The following is a 16,415-nucleotide window of genomic DNA, read 5'->3' as shown; positions in this document are numbered from 1 at the left end:
TATTCACTGCCCTTAGATCCTGTACGAATCTATAGATGTGCTTGCCATCGGGTCCTTTTTTTGGTTTTTTAATTGGCAGGATGGGCGTGTTGTATTCAGATTTGCAAGGGATTATTATTCCCTGTTCTATTAATGAGTTAATAACTGGTGTAATACCCTCAATTGCCTCCTTTGAGAGGGGATACTGAGGGATAGAAGGAGGTGGGCTAGATTTAGTTTTTATCTGCACAGGAACAGCAGATTTAAGTAAGCCTACATCAGAAGAAGATGTGGCCCAAAGAGACTCCGGTATATCTTTAGGTATTTCAAAAATGGAAGGTTCTTTTGCCTCCTGGTTTTCCGAGAGAAGTACAGGGAGTAAATTTAAAGATTCCTCTGGTACTTCTAATGATAATGAGCCATCTGGGGAGCAGGTTATTGTGGCTCTGAGTTTGCATAGAAGGTCCCTCCCCAGCAAATTTAAAGGGGAGTCAGGCATCAAAAGGAAGGAGTGTTGTACCTCCAGGGGTCCTACAGACACCATTCTAGGAGGAAGTCTTTTAACTCTTTGGGTTATTCCTGATACTCCCATTACATTCTCTGAGCCAATAGAATAACATTGTAAATCAGGTGTTCTCTTTAATACAGACCAGGAAGCTCCGGTGTCTAATAGACAATCATAATAGGTGTTACCCACTTTTAAGGTAACATGGGGTTCATTAGTATGGGGAGGGCAGTGGATAGGGACAACGGGTAGTAGGACATCAGGGTCTGGGAAATCAAAGGTTGTATCCTCTGATTCCTGTGCCCCAGCCCCCCCCGGGCACCATCATTGTGTTTGGGATATTCCTTGGGCACCCCCCTGAAGGGCACCTCTCTGAGGGTCATTAGTACCTCGAGTAATTTTTGGACGAGCGCCATTTCTCATATATTGTTGAGTATAATCATTAAAATTTTCTTCAATTTGAGCATTGTCATTAATTTCCCAATTCCTATTTCTATAATTCTGGTTTCTAAAGTTCTTATTTCTATATTCATTACAGTTATTTCCATAGTCATTATTATAATTTCTAGAATTCTGGTTTCTATAACCATTATCATAATTTCTATAGTTATTATTTCTAAAACCATTATTAAACTGTGTATTCCTTCCAAACATCTTAAGAAAGGTTCTACATTCCATCATTTTGTGGCCCTTCTTCTCACAGAAGTGGCAAGTAATGGATTGATAATTGGATTTCTGGAGAGGGGCAATTGTCGTTGGTTCATTATCATGCCCACTTTCTAATTTAGTTATCCTATCTATTACACATCTCATTTTTTTCTTCATTTCCTCCATGTCATCATTATTCTCTTTCTCCTTTTCTTCGTTTCCCTTAAAAACATATATAGCTGTTTTTCGCAATTCTTCAAGGTCCATATCTGACCATCTTGGGCATTGTGTTTTAAAATAATTTTTAATTACTTTGCATGAATTATTTACAAAGATTCTTCTAACTTGTCTTAAACTATTCTCTTTATTTAAGTCCCAATCTAAGTATCTGTCCCCAAACTCGATAATTCTGTCCATAAATCTGGAGGGTGTTTCGTTTTCCTTTTGCTTAATTTTTTCCAGTTCCATCCACTTATCTGTACTGTCCGCACATTCCTTCATGGCTGTGAGGATGGCCTCTCTACAACGGTATAGTTGTAGATAGTCCTCAGGATTATTATAGTCCCATTCGGGATCCTGAGATGGCCAATGTGCTGCATTACGCCCCCGGGTTTTGTTGACATGAGCAATTATTTTATTTTTTTCACGTTCACTTAAAAAAGCCTGTAGTAAGCTCTCAACGTCCTTGTAAGACGGATTATATTGAAAAAATATGTCTCCCATCTTTTTTGTTACTAGAAAAGGATCTTGTTCATATGTGGGGATATTTCGTGTAAATTCATTTATTTCTTGGGGAGTAAACGGTATCCTATGTCTTAAAGTCACCACATCCCCATTTCGTCCTATTTCAGGTACTTCTCTTAGAGGAAACAGGCCTCTAGTTGAATTTTGCACCTGTGGGTCAGTTTGACAAGGACAGGTTTCTCTAGGAGGACAAGATCTCCCTTGCATTGGAATTTGGTTTTCTGTAGGAGAAGGAACATGAGAAGCTGGGATTGCAGGGGAAGGGTTTTGGGGATTAAATTCAGACAAGATTTGCACTGCACGAGAGAAGCAATCTGTTAACTGGGCTATAGGGAAGGTGTTGTCCATCTCTATTTCAGGGAAGGAAATTTCCTCATTCAAAGGTTCAGAAACAGGTCTGTTTCTGGTAGAGTGGGTGTTTGCCCATTGATCCTGTAAGAAACATTTTAGATCTTCTAATTGGGCTTGCATTTTTTTCTCAATTTTTCCTATTTTATCTTCCATATCTCCCATTTTATCCTCAATATTTCCTATTTTATTCTCAATATTTCCTATTTTATCCTCAAGTTTTTCTATTTTATTCTCAATATTTCCTATTTTATCCTCAATTTTTTCTATTGTATCCTCAATTTTTTCTATTTTATCCTCATTTTTTTCTATTTTATCCTCAACATTTTCTATTTTATCCTCAATATTTTCTATTTTATCCTCATTTTGTTTTATTTTATCCTCATTTTGTTTTATTTTATCCTTATTTTGTTTTATTTTATCCTCATTTTGTTTTATTTTATCCTCAATATTTTTTATTTTTTCATCTCTAAATATAGTATTGAGGAGTACAAAAATAACAGTACCTATTAATATAAAAATTTGGAGGTATCCTTCATTCCTCAATGCCCCTACTTCTTCAGCTGCCATATAATTGTCAAAGAATGTAGTACTCATTTTTATATGTATATTTTGTAATTTCACAAAACACGTGGGGAGCAGGGCAAAGCAACAAACTTTCCACAGGTTTTTTTTTTTTTTTTAATCCAGGAGGTTGTTCCTTAAGGGAAAGGATATTTAGAAACAGTTCTTCCAGCCAGGACTTTAGAGTCCTGTTGCTGAGATTTAAAAACAGCTGTTTTCTGTCTATCAGAGTCACACAGCTGGGAAGTATCTGAGGTCCGATTTGAACCCAGGACCTTCTGCCTCTAGGGCTGGCTCTCAATCCGCTGAGCTACCCAGCTGTCCCTTAAGATTAAAGGGAAGAAAAAGAAAAAACTGCTGATTCCAATTTAACTTAAGGAGAAAAGAGAAAAAGTTTTTTTATACTCACGTGTTCTAGCAGCTGTGTCTTTAAGCCAAGTTTTTTTTTTTTTTTTTTAAAAAGGACTAAGTGGTGAAACAGTATAGTAAAAAGGCAAGGAAAAAGTTTTATTGAGAGGATTCTTTAGACTCCCGTGTGGTCAGCCACAATGTTACAAGGGAATCACTTTAAAAGACTGATATATATTAATTTAAGGTCGCCAAGGAATCAGCTATGTAATTCCTAAATGAAAAACTCAAGTCAGCCGTCAGCCTTTTTTGGAGTTTAATTACAATAGGAGCAAGAAAGGAATTAGAGATATATAGAGAGAGAGAAAGGGGAGAGAAGGGAATAGGGCTTAAATACCCCTTCTGTTTAGGCTGGGCCAAAAGGCCCAAGCCCTTAGATAGCTGGGGCAAAGAAAGGAGATCAGTCCCTATTACTCACGTGTCCAAAATGGAGAAAAGTCTCAGAGGCCCCCACCTTCAGCTTCCTCAGAGCAAGCTTTCTCAGAGCCCAGGAACCACCGACCAAAAACTCAACCACCACCTTCTGTCTCCAGACCCTCCTATCTTTAAGGACACCATCCAAGTTGCCTCCCCTCAGTCCTCACATCTACCAATCACTCTTCATCAATTTCCCTGTCAATGGAGGCTCTCGCTTAACCCAGGACCGCCCAGAGGTTTCTGGCTTTTTGCACATGTCTGTTGAAGGTCATATTTTCCAATGATTAAATCTATACTCCTTTGCTACAGCCCTTTCTAAATCCTGTTAACTTGAGTATGGTAGAGATTGGAATAATTAAATTTTGATCTAGGCTGCAGTCCTTACTCAATCCTATTAGGACTGAATAGGGTGGAGTATCTCCATTGTATCAATTCTAAAATCAATCAAGACTCAAAGAAATTCCTGTTCTATGCTCAAGCATAGGTCAAAGTCCTTTCCATTGTTCAGCAAAGGGTTTCTGTCCTAAAGTAATCTTAAGAAGGGAAGAGAAAGAACCTCCCATGCCAATGGAGTTCCCATTCCAATAGACTATCAGTAAGAAATTTTCCAAGTATGAAATATCCCAATGGTGAAATTTTCAACAATTATAAGTCTAAGGAAATTTGAGGTTTACATTTCTCTCTTAATATTTCACTAAAACACATGGAATACTATTGTGCTCAAAGGAATAATAAACTGGAGGGATTCCATGTGAACTGGAACAACCTCTAGGAATTGATGCAGAGTGAAATGAGCAGAACCAGGAGAACACTGTACACAGAGACTGATATATTGTAGCAGGATCAATGTAACTGACTGCTACTAGCAATAAAGCAATGACCCAGAACAACTTGGAGGGATTTACATTCAGAAGAACTATGGGAGCATAAACACAGAAGAAAAACAACTGCTTGAACACATGGATCGAGGGGATATGGTTGGGGATGTAGACTCTAAATGAACATCCTAATGCAAACACCAACAACATGGAAATAGGTTCTGATCAAGGACACATGTAATACCCAATGAAATTGCGTGTTGGCTGTGGGAAGGGTGGGTTGAGGGGAGGGAGGGAAATAATGTGATTATTGTAATCAAGGAATAATGTTCTTAATTGACTAAATAAATTAATTTAATTTAAAAAATACTTTGCCAAAACATTAGCCCAAGAGAAAAATCAAGTCAGACCTGATTGCAGCCACCCTCAGATTCCCACTTTTGCTGCTCAACTTGCAGCAGGCCCACACCAAACACCGGCTTCTTTATATTCCAGGAAATGGTGGGCACTTTTGTCCAAGGCCACGTCAGATTGTGAGGCGTATAGGGCGAGAGCGTAGGTAGGCCTGCAGCCCTGGGTCAAAATCAGAAGCCGGCCTCACATAGCTGCAGCCATTCGGCCTGGAAGGCTCAGAGGCATCTCAGAAAGCCCAGCAGGGAAACGTTCCACAGTGTGCCTGGAAGGACCGTCACTCCATCATCCTTCTTCCCAACACGCCAGGCATCTCCCAGGAAAGCCCCAATTTCAGGCAGAGGAGATGATCCAGAGTCCACAAGCACCTGATGAAAATCGGCTCTCACTTGAAAGCACTCCCTCTCTCGCCAGGATCTCACATGGACCAAAAATCTGCCCAGGTCTCCCCCAATGCTTCCCAGCCACTATCTGCTCCATCCCACGGCCGCACCCACTCTTGCCATCATCCTCGCCTTCCCTGGCTCGGGGTCTCCGGATCCCCTGGGGTGAGCTTCTGCCTCACGCTGTCTCCGCGTCACCCTTAGCTCCTCTCACCTCCAGTTCTCCCTTTTAGGACATCTTCTCCCATGCAAATGTAAACTCCCTAAGGACAGACTCCAGCCCGCTTGAGTGCCTTTGTACACCCAGCACTTGGCAACAACAGCCCTGGCAGGGGCAGAAGCATTTAGTAAACTCTTTCTTCATCTCTCTTAAGAGAAATGGTATGAGGTGCAGAACTGGAACACAGATCTGAACCCTACTAGCTCCTCTGGCCTCACACAGTTCTATCAGTGGTTCATTTCCACCAGCCCTAAAATGAAGGCACTTTTTTAATGGTATTCTATGGCAGCCCAAAACACTAGAGATCATCTGGGGTGGCCTCTGGCCCAGCTGTTACCTCAAATATGACCAGTTCTGGGAATCACCTTTAGGAAATACTTTAGACAAGCTGAAGAGCACATGGAAGAGGGCAGGGACCACAGAGAAGGTCCTTGATCCCATGCCATGGGTGAGTGAATTGAAGAAACTGGATATTTGCCCTGAAGGGAAGACTCAGCAGGGCCCTGAGAGCTGCCTTCAAATATCTGAGGGGCTTCCATGTCTTAGAGATCATACTTGTTCCACCCAGCCCCAGAGGGCACAACTAGGAATAAGAAGCAGGAAATGAAAAGAGGCAGATCTAGGCTTCATGTATGGCAAGCTTCTCTAAAACTTTGGGTTGCCTCCAGAGGGGATGACCACTTGAGCAGTGGGTCCTCAAGAGTTGGGGAGGTCATCAGACAAAACTTAGATGACCACTTGAGGAACAATGGGCATATTATAAAGGGAAGAGCAACACATCAGACCAAACGGCCTCTGAGGTCCCTTCCAAATCAGAAATTCTCTAAATTTAACTCTAAAGTTATCATAGTGTGATGCTAGGACTAATGAGATTTTTTTTAATTAAAAATTCCTTGGGCTTTTAGAAACTCTCTATGTAAATACTCTATATAAAGAGTTATTACTATTTCAATTGAGTTAAGCCCCTGAAGTGGCCTCATCAAAATCCAAACTCTAGTTGGAGCCATCGCCAAAATACAGTCCTGCTTTCCAACCCCAGATCAATTTCTCTTCCTGGAAGATAAATCAGAACAGGATTTTATAGCTTAACTATAACAAACAGTAAATTTAGATGATGACAAATTGACAATAGCATCTCTTTTGCAATCCTTGCTGTCTGACCTCTTTCTGACTGTGACTAATAACACATATAAAAATCTATTTCTAATTTTGTATTTAAAAACAATTCCTCCAAGAGAGCTTGGGAATTCTGATATAAGGAAAATAACTCAATCTCCCCACCTACCCACCCATCCTTAATACTCAAAAGTCTTCAAGGATAAGAGCTGAAGATTCTAAGTTCTTTATGGAAAGCCTGAAAGAAGAATGAGGCCCAGTGCAGGATCATCTATGAAAAAGTTCTGCATATGGTTTGAGTGGAAGAGTCCCATCAACTACAAATGCAGTCAGGGCAAGGATGAATGGCAGCACTTTCCTTTCTGACAACTCAGCCACAAATGTCAACAGCTACCCTATCAAGTAGAGCTCCCCACTGTCAGGATTGAGGTACTATAGAATTTAGAAGTAAAGAAAGCCCAAATCATTTCTTCTCCCATGAATGTTGCTTGTCACTCCAATATACATAGACACAGAAATGACTTTGGTTCTCAATTCCAAAAACTAAAAAGGTCATGAGATAAACAGGTAATCTGTCTGCAGGGTATTAGCATTGTCAGTTCAACAAAAAATTATTTGAACTGGAAGGGTTCCATGTGAACTGGAACGACCTCCAGGAACTGATGCAGAGTAAAAGGTGCAGAACCAGGAGAACATTGTACACAGAGACGTATACACTGTGGCACAATCAAATGTAACTGACTTCTCTACTAGCAGCAGTGCAATGATCCAGGACAATTCTGAGGGACTTATGAGAAACAAGCTATCCATGTTCAGAGAAAGAACTGTGGGAGCAGAAATACAGAAGAAAAACAACTGCTGGATCACATGGGTCGAGAGGGATATGATTGGGGATGTCGACTCTAAATGATCACCCTAATGCAAATATCAATAATATGGAAATAAGTCTTGATCAATGAAATGACAGTGGAACTGTGCATTGGCTGTGGGAGGAGGGGAGGGGGAGAATATGAATCATGTAACAATGGAATTCTTAATAAATCAATAAAATAAAACTTTTTAAAAGATTTTTTTAATTATTATTATTCTTAGGTGAAAGACTTAATAAAAAGTAAGTCTTTCACTGAGATTCCAGTAACAAAAAAATTTCTTTTTGGTTCACATGCCCATTGCTGACTACAAAGATGGAGGCTTCCACTCACCTAGCCTCAATTTCCAATGGGCATGATTTCTCCACTACATTCAGGCGGCATTACTTCAGTAGGGGAGCAAATGTGGAGCAATAAAGTGTCCTCATTTAGAGTCAGGGGGCCTTGGTTCAAAGCCCAGCTTTGCTCCTTACTCAGTGAAGCTCTCTGGGTCTTAGCTTTGTGACTTTGAAAATGAGAGGGCTTAACTAGGACGGGACCTCAGAGCTCCCTCCCTGCCCTGAACCTCGGATCCTATGACTTCGATGGATCTGTGCCCTCTTCCACATGGGTGCTCCCTGCAGAGGGACAGACATCCTACTTACATTAAGTCGAGACCAGAGCTGACTTTGAACAACAATCGCATTATCTTGTTAAATAGGTTTAGCGATTGCTTGTTGTGGTGGCAAAGAATTGGAAACTAAAGGGACGTCCCTCGTTGATGAAGGGCCAGACAGACTGTGGTCTATGATGCTGATGAAACACTATTGTGCGCTAAAGGAATGTGAACAGGATGACGTCAGAAAGAGCCAGAAAGACCTTCATGAGCCGATGCAGAGTGAAAGGAGCAGAACCAGAACACGGTACACAGTAACTGAAACACTGTGGGATGATCAAATGTGATAGATGTTGCTACTAGCAGCAATGCAATGATCCCGGACAATTCTAAGGGACTTGGGGGAAAAGAAGGTTATTCCCATCTAGACAAAGAACTGTGGGTAGAAATGCAGATGAAAACATGATTTATCACTTGGTTATTTGGAGCTTTATAAGATTATTCACTTACAAAAATGAATGCTATGGAAATACATTTTGCCTGTCAACTTCAGGAGCAGGGAGGGAAGAAGGGAGGGAGACGACATGAATCATATAAACTTGGGAAACATGTGTGGAAATTTGCTATTAAAAATAAAGATAAAACTAAATTAATAAATAGGTTTAGCAATCCAACGTAGCAAATACCCACTAGAGGACTCCTTATGTTCTCAGTGCTGTTAGATGCAGGAAAAGGTACAGGAGAAGTTTAGAAGATGGTCCCTGCCCACAGGGAGTAAAGTCCCCTCGGTAAGGCGGGTCACGGGCCCCTCAAGCAAAGCCCCCTGGAGTTCAGAAGTGAAGGTTACGCGAACAGTAGCAGAAGTTCAGGAAAAAAGGAAATTTTGGATGGAGTAGTCATGAAAGGCCAGGAAGGACATGGGGAGAGCTGGAGACTGAAGGATGGGCAAGACCAGAATAGGCAAAAAAGGCACAACTAAGACATTCGCTCATGGGATTGGATGAAGGAAGTCAGAAATAGAGGCGGCTATTCGTGGTCATTGGTTTATTGCCACGCACACCCCAACCCTCCCCAGCTCTCCTGCCACGGCAGGAGGCCGCCGCACTGGAGGCTGGGCTTGCTTTCCTAGACAGTGAGGTGCCGTCGCCATTCCAAGGCAATCCTGGGGCACTTCCCGGATGTTCCACTGGGAGTTCTAACGCTGTCCTCTCTCCTCGAGTTCCCAGAGCACCTCTTCCTCAGCTTCCTCAGGGAATCCCACCTGCTGCGATCCTGGGAAAACAGAGGCCGTCCTCTGGCCCTCCACATCATTCTCTCCTCCTCCGCTCTACTCCAAGAAGGGCTCAGCTTCCCCGCCAGCATCCTTTAGCTAGAGCGCCTGGCCACGGTCACGCCGGCCTCCTGCCATCTTCCGCTCTGCTTCTTCCCAGCTGCCCACCAACATGCCCTTCCCAGCCCAGCCCTTGGCCTGGCCTCTCCCTCAAGATAGCAAACGCTGATAAAAAAGTCATCTGTGCTCGCCGCCTCCGTCTTCCTTCTCAGGCCCTTGCAGTCGCCAGCCAAGCCGTCCACTCGACGGAAGCGCCCAAGTTACCAGTGACGCCTTCCCTGTTCACAATAAGAGCCTTTTCCTAGGCCTCTTGGACCAGTCGGCCGGCCCCGACTTCTGCCCTCTCGACACTGGGCATCTGGGACGCTGTCCTCTCTCGGATCGTCCTCTCCTTCATCTCCATCGCCCGTTTGCTGCCCACTAAGCCTGGGTGTCCCCCCAAGCTCTGTCCTGGGCCCTCCTCTCTACAAACTTACACTCACTCTCTTGGTGACATCACGCGTTCCCAAGGATTAAATGACCATCTCTGAGCAGAGACGGATGGATGGACGGACGGGTGGACAGACAGTAGCCATATAGATAGAGATGTACACGCGCATATGTTGATGTAGCTAGAGATGGGCCTCCCGAGACCTACACACATACCCCCCTTCCTAATCTCAGTTTTGAACGCCAGGCCCGTGCCACCAGCTGCCTCGCTGGACCTCTCCCCACAAATGCCCAAGAGCAGCCCAAACAGCATTGTAAAAACCCAGCTCACCGCCTCCCCTCCAGCCTGCCCTCTCCCTCCTTCTGGTGATTCCGTCCCTCCACCTCCACTCCCAAGGCTATTGGCCTCATTCAGGCGGGGGCACTTCTCACCAGGTCTCCTAAGTGCCCTCCCTAAATCCAGCCTCTACTCTCCAAGCTACCCAGCTGGCTTTCCTCGGCTCCAAAGTCTTCAGGGACTCTCCAGGGCTTCTAGAAGTCTTGGCCTTTCTGTCACCCCCTGCCCCGGTCCATCAGGAGGTTCCCACCTGCCTCACTAGCCCGATTTCCTATCCCTCCCCTTCCCACAGGGCCCAGCCCACCTCCTCCCGGACCCCTCCCCGAGTTCATCATGGCCCCCCTTTGTCTCCCACATTCCATCATCCTTCAATAGTGCAGCTCCTTGAACTCCCATTGCCTGACCCTTGCCACTGTTCTGCCTTAGAATCTGTAGTTAGTATTGAGTCTAAGAGAGACGACGAGGATTTTTTTTATTCTGATAAACTGGCCTGCCCTGTGCTCTAAGTAAACAGCAAACCAGAGGGAGCCTGGAGGAACAAACAATGCATTTTCCTTGCTTTTTCCCTCACTAAGAAACTGCGTCAATGGTTATCACGAAGTGAGCTTAATGTTTTAAACATTAAGGGCCGCACACAAAAACACATGAAATTAAGCTGGATCCCGTCCTGAAGCCCTCAGGTTTTTTATCATTTCCTAATAATCCATCTCCCATGCATTCTTACCAAGTCCACCCAATGGAGAAAATGTGCCTTTTTTCATCCTAGGAGGAGATGAATTGAGTGGAATGGAATGCTGGCGAGGCGAGGCCCCGAGAAGAGTGGGGGCTTCGCGAGATTAAACCCACACGTTAAGGAAACTAACACATTATTCCTTGATACAATCACTTCTGGAATTACGACCAATTAATTCCAAAACACATATTTCAAAGCAGAAGTAATGGAGTCTTCAGGCCTTTCTATTGTTCCGGGGGGGACGGGGGAGGGGGGGCTGCCCTGCCAAGACAGTCACTTGGCACAGAGAAATTCCAGCACTGTGTGAGAGGGGGAAAGCAGGGCTGGCCGACCATGCTCAGCTCTCCAGCAGGCACAGGCCAGGTGGCCAGTTATTTCCATTGAGCTTTCAAAGTGAATATCTTTGTACTGATTACCAGGCAAGGCATCATTGTCATCCAGGAACCGCCCCAAGGTCAGAGGGTTTAGACAGTGACCTGGAGAGGAAAGAGATTTCCACACCACTTTTTGCCCCTAAATGATCTCAAACTTTCAGTAATTTGCACAGTAACGACGACATGGCTATTTGCCTCCCATGAATTTTTCTGTCTTTCCTTCCTTTTTTTTTCCTCACTGAGAACTATTGACTCTTATTTGCTGAAGCCTAGAGTGGTTCTAGCTAGAAAAAACAAAATTCACTAAGTAATGAGAAATGTCTTTAGGATAAAGAAGCCTGCCCCCGTGGAGCCCCGGCAACATGAAGTCCACCCCCATGGCAGCGTCGACAGCAGAGCCAACTCCTCCAATTCTTGCTTCCCTTCATATAAAAGCAGGCAGTGCTCCGAGACCCCAAAATAACGTGGCATGTATCACAACCCTCCATTTGAGCTCCTAATTAACCCTTCAGTGCACAGACCTGAAAATGCTTCCAGAGACTTCAGAAGGACACTTACTTGTAGCTCTCAACATGGCGGCAGGATGAAACAGTGATGAAGGAATCTGTCCGGGAGCTGTAAGTAAGAGGGCCAGGCAGAAGGAAGCCAGGGAGAAAGCGCCCAAAAGCATAACTTTCCTGCTCAAATAACATAAGCATCCCATCCATGGACTGGATACAAATCAAGTCTCGACCTGAAGGAACAGGAAAGAAACAAAACAAAGTAATTGTTAAGTCATCCAATGCCATACATTTCTTAAGCACCTGCTATGTGCCCAGTGCTAGGAGTGAGGAAACAAAGGTAAGAATGACAGAGGCCGGGGGGGATGTGGTCAGTCTAACAGGAAACAGGAAAGTGATAGGATCCACTGGGGGAATGGAGCAGGTCTGCCCAGATGCCTTATGGGAGAACTCAGAGCTACAGCAATTGAGAGAGTGTATTTATTCCAGGCGGGAGAGGAATACACAAATACACAGAGGCAGCAGACGGCATGTCACCTGTAGAGGAGCGTGAAGTCCAGTTTGGTTAGGACAGAATGTATGAAGGGAGAAATGGGAAATAATGGTACAGAGGCAAATTGGAACGAGGCTGTGGAGGGCCTTCAGTGCCCACCTAGGGAGTATATGGAGCCATGATAAGTTTCTGAGCAGGTATAGCTAAAGGTGGGATCCAAGCCTTATCTTGACAGCTGTGCAGAAGATGGGGGTCAGAGGAATACTTGGAAATGGGAATCTCGGTTATAAGACATGGGTGCTAGTCCAGACAAGAAGTGATGAGCCCTTCTCTCAGGGCAGTAACTACAGGATTAGAGAGAAAAAGGGGAGAATGGACAGGAATTGGCAAATAATTTGATAACAGGAATGAGGGAGAGGAAAGAGGCAAGGGGGCTGAAGATATTCATATTTGGGCAACCGAGGAAATAAAGGTGCCAATTCATAAGAGAATTTTTACCTTTCAAGGGCAGAAGAAAAACTTAACAAGTTTAAGTTCTGGGGATCATGCATTTACAAGGTAATCAAAATGCTCAAAGAACAAAGATATTTTTCAACTTTTATAACAGTCAGAGGAGGGTGTTTGTATCTATAAAAAGTGACATTTATTGTATTTTAGTCTTAGCCAAAATCCCTGTTAAAGGCCTCTCTTACAGTCAGTCAAAGAGAAACTCTTCATATATGATACCTTTTTCCTCTTAACTCCATAAAACAAGGCAAATTCTCTCAAGTCTGTCAAAGAACTTCTCCCCATACTCGTAGGGTTTCCATCTGGTAACTGAAACAGCTTAGTTATTACTTGAAACAGACCAAATAAAAATCAATGAACAGTGTTGAGCACCTACTACGTGAGGCACTGAGCTTTGTGACCCCTGCAAAGAGTAATCCTCCCTGACAATGGCAGGAATAAGGCCAAAGGTGTCTGCAGGGCAGGCAGGGAGGTCTGGGACAGCCAGGACTCTGGGCATATTCACTGACACTAAGAAACAAACAGGAGCATGCGTCCCTATCCAGAGAAACTGAGGCCAAGGAAAATCAAACAGATGTGGCCTCATTTCCAGTCTACACTACTGTTAATTCCCAGATGCAGATGATCAGAGATTGTGACAGCGCAGGGAACTCCCCTCTCAAGGGATGCAATCCAATAACCAACAAGCATTTATTAACCAACTAGGAGGGATTGGACACTGTGCTGGGCCCTGGGGGCAGAAGGACAAAAGTAAAACCCAGCCTGCACTCAAGGATCTCCAAGATAAGCTTGCCTGAACCCCAGAGAGGTGGCCCAGCCAGGGAGGGGCAGAGGCAGAATTTTAAACCAGGCCTTCCTAACACCATGCCCAAAAATCTGCCCACTGCCCCTCCCAGACTTCTCAGAAAGAAGCAAAAGCAGGACAGGGTGGCTGTAGGGACTGTTCTCAGACTCATTCAGATTCACAAATGGGACTTTTCCCCAAATTCACAGCATGCTGCTAACGTCTCCTCTCGCTTCATCTGTCGCGTGCCCTTTGGGGATTCAAAGAAGAAGAAACAGAAAATGCCCTCTCAGCCAACAGGACAATCTGCCCTGGAAGGCTTTGGGGATAGTTCTGCCTCGGAAAGTGAAAAGCCGGAAGGTCTTCAAAGCCCTTCCTAAATCAGAGAAGAAAAAGACAACTGATCCCCTGGTCCTCCCGAGGCTCAGCGAGGACAGTCTCCCTACAAGGCGCTGGTCGGAGACCCCTGCTTTAAGCTCCCTCCGGGATGACCAGGAAAGAGAACAAGGGAAAATGAGACCATTTGGGAGCTCCCCATCCAAAAGGAAGCTGCCCTTCCCACCGAACAGTCAGATGAATGAAAGCTGGTAACAAGGACCCGGAATGCCCATTGATCTGGGAATGGCTAAACAAACTTTGGTGGGTGAACGCAATGGAATATGTTGGGCTATAAGACAAATGTGGGGCTGCTAGGTAGCACGGTGGATAGAGCCCTGGAGTCGGGAAGTCCTGAGTTCAAATCTGGCCTCAGACACTTCCTAGCTAGGTGACTCTGGGCAAGTCACTTTACCCTATTGCCTAGCCTTGACCATTCCTCTGAGATCATGAAATTGGGGGTCACTGTCTTTCATTCTGAAAAGCAAAGGAAAACGTCTAAAAGGCAGAAACATTCAGACAAATCTGCTCGATAAAATAGCATTCATTAAGCACCTACTATGTGCCAGACCTAGCACACTGTGCTAAGAGCTGGAGAAACTTTAAAGAAAGGCAAAAATCACAGCCTCCAACCCCCCAAGTAACTTACACCCCAGTGGGGAGATAACAGATAAGGTAGAGGCTGGATGAACTGGCAATAGTCCCAGAAGGGAAAATAAACAGGTAAGGCCCATTTCCTGGCACTGTCTGACCTCAGAGAAAACCTGAGCATAACGTGTATACTTCAGAGAAACAAATCTTCTAATGATGTTGTATGAGCAGGTTTCCCCGATCAATTTTTGTTCCTATCTTGGCTTGGCGATGCTGCAGGGGGTTACTGGGGGGTTGGGGGGAGGGGGAGGGGCTGGAACGTCTGTTACACATTTAGTAAAAATTACAAATGAAAAATTTCAAATGTTATTCATCACAGCTCGGCCTACAATTGTCAAATGGCAAACTTGGTCCTTGTCCAAGTTTGGAAAAACACACAAGCAACAGCTGGAGGCTGTCTAGGAGGACAAGAGGGAAGAAAAAGGCAAAGGCAGAGAAGGCTTCATGGGGGAGGCGGCATCTGAATCAGGCCTGGAATGAAAGGAAAAAGTTCAATAGATTCAAAATGGACGGAGCCCCTTCCAGGTAAGGCAGATGGGCAAAAGGAAGTGCAAAGGGCAGGATGGGAACAGGGAACAGGAAGTGGGGAGGTATGTGGCGAGCCTGGAAAGGGAGGCGGAGAGCAGACCGTGGAGTCCCCGAGGCTGAGACCAGGAGATCATACCATGTTTGAGAGGGACTGGGGAGGTCCCGACAGAGGAGGCAGGAGGGCACGGCAGGCCCCTGGGAAGAGCATGTGGGCAGCAGGTGCCCCAGACCCGGCCCAAGAGCAGGGAAGGTGGGTCTGAAAAATCACCCACCCTCAGTGCCGGGGCCCCACGTGCCCCTTCTCCCTCGGGCTGGGAGGGGCTCCTCTCCGCAACGCCGGGGCCTCTCAAAGGAACGGGCTCAGAAGGGGGCAGGACTGGAACCCACTCCCCGGCACTTGCTTCGAGACTCCTCACAATGTTCCACACTTTCCAACCATTTTGTCTAATGCGGTATTTACCGACGTCCCCTTATTTATACATGGAGGTATTCGGTTCAAAGGCATGTTTCACCCACAAGCCCACACTCGCAGGGGACTTACGAGCGTCCGGCACGTCTTGGATGGTCTGGGGCCCGGCTGGCCTCTCTCCCTTAGGGGGCGGGCTCTGGGGGTCCTCGTGCCCCCCAGTCGACGCGCCCACGGGGAAGCGAGGGGGGCTCGGAAGATGGATTCTCTTCAAGGCCACGTCCGGCGTGCCGCTCCCGGCTGTGTTCTTCATCTGGGCAGATCGGACGGGCCGGCCACCCCCTTCTCCCGCTCATCGGCCAGGAGGAAACGGAGCCAACGGGGTGAAGCGGCTCGGCCCGAGTCACGCAGCTTGTCGGCGTCTGGTGAGTCTTCCTGACGCCAGGCCGAGCTGCCGCCTCCCTCCCAAGGGGATGAGCCACGAGGCCTTCGTAGGAAGGAGGGGGCTGCCTGCAGGCCCGCCTAGAACCTCTCCGTCCCCTACTCTAAGGGAGCCCGAGAGGGCAGAAGGCCCAGAAGTCTAAAGAACGCCCTCGGCGGGATGCTGCAGGGCAGGCAGGGCCGGGCGCCTCCTCCGGGGGCACCCATGGGACATCTGCACCCAGACGGAGGCAGCACGGACGCCTGCGCTACAAGAAATCCCTCTTCATCTCGCTCGCTGCCAACCTCCTAAAGACCCGAAATCCAGTCTGTGGAGATAGACGGCGAGAAGCGGGATCTTGGGGCAACCAAAGACATTCGCACAAAATTCCGGCTGTGCCAAAACTAACTCGGGCCAAGAATTGGGGGGCAGACGGACAGACGGACAGACGGACAGGGTCCTCCACCCAAAGCCGCAGGGCTTCTAAAAGAAGAGCTCACGCGGACGAATAAGCTTCCAGTT

The 16,415-nt window shown here is 45.8% G+C and overlaps 1 protein-coding gene across 2 annotated transcripts in view; it reads right to left on the bottom strand.

Moving 5' to 3' along the window:
- Window positions 1–16,415, bottom strand: part of BBS9 (Bardet-Biedl syndrome 9) — a 340,104-nt gene that overhangs the window by 271,445 nt on the left and 52,244 nt on the right. For both annotated transcript variants that reach the window (XM_056804267.1, XM_056804266.1), the window contains exon 6: window positions 11,787–11,961. In XM_056804267.1, coding sequence (XP_056660245.1) covers window positions 11,787–11,961 — 175 coding nt within the window. The remainder of the gene's footprint in view (window positions 1–11,786; window positions 11,962–16,415) is intronic.

Source organism: Monodelphis domestica, chromosome 7 (genome assembly GCF_027887165.1).
Source record: "Monodelphis domestica isolate mMonDom1 chromosome 7, mMonDom1.pri, whole genome shotgun sequence".
Lineage (NCBI taxonomy): Eukaryota > Metazoa > Chordata > Mammalia > Didelphimorphia > Didelphidae > Monodelphis > Monodelphis domestica.
Note: the sequence above shows the minus strand (reverse complement) of the source record. Positions and strands in the feature narration are given on the sequence as shown.